At 60.9% G+C, this 685-nt stretch overlaps 1 protein-coding gene across 1 annotated transcript in view; it reads right to left on the bottom strand.

The window, feature by feature from the left end:
• Positions 1 to 209: 209 nt before the first annotated feature.
• The window catches only part of LOC102042069 (histone H3), a 5,173-nt gene continuing 4,697 nt past the window's right edge, over positions 210 to 685 (bottom strand). The window contains exon 2 of the mRNA XM_014307373.2: positions 210 to 681. Within this exon, the coding sequence (XP_014162848.1) occupies positions 286 to 681 (396 nt within the window). The 3' untranslated portion in view covers positions 210 to 285. The remainder of the gene's footprint in view (positions 682 to 685) is intronic.

Here is a 685-nt window from a genome sequence, read left to right on the forward strand (position 1 = left end):
TCAAATAAGGGAAATACGTTTCCAAGCAGCTCCACAGCTTAATGTAGCGCCTGCCAAACAACCATTGTGACTAAATACAGTTGGATTGATAAACATGAACTTCAATGAGGTACAGTACCCATATATCTGTATCTCTGCAGTCTTTTTTCCCCAGTTAAGTCAACCGTTCACGTTCGGCAATAGCGCAACAGCTCTTTCACTGTGAAATGTAGTGGCTCTTAAAAGAGCCTTTGGGTCTGCGTGGGTTGCTTCACTGCCCGGCCGGGAAGGGCTGCGGCAGGGAGCTCAGGCGCGCTCTCCGCGGATGCGGCGGGCCAGCTGGATGTCCTTGGGCATGATGGTGACGCGCTTGGCGTGGATGGCGCACAGGTTGGTGTCCTCGAAGAGCCCCACCAGGTAGGCCTCGCTGGCCTCCTGCAGCGCCATGACGGCCGAGCTCTGGAAGCGCAGGTCGGTCTTGAAGTCCTGCGCGATCTCGCGCACCAGGCGCTGGAAGGGCAGCTTGCGGATCAGCAGCTCCGTGGACTTCTGGTAGCGGCGGATCTCGCGCAGCGCCACCGTGCCGGGCCGGTAGCGGTGCGGCTTCTTGACGCCGCCCGTGGCCGGCGCGCTCTTGCGGGCAGCCTTGGTGGCCAGCTGCTTGCGGGGCGCCTTGCCGCCCGTCGCCTTCCGCGCCGTCTGCTTC

Source organism: Geospiza fortis, unplaced genomic scaffold (genome assembly GCF_000277835.1).
Source record: "Geospiza fortis unplaced genomic scaffold, GeoFor_1.0 scaffold173, whole genome shotgun sequence".
Classification (NCBI taxonomy): domain Eukaryota; kingdom Metazoa; phylum Chordata; class Aves; order Passeriformes; family Thraupidae; genus Geospiza; species Geospiza fortis.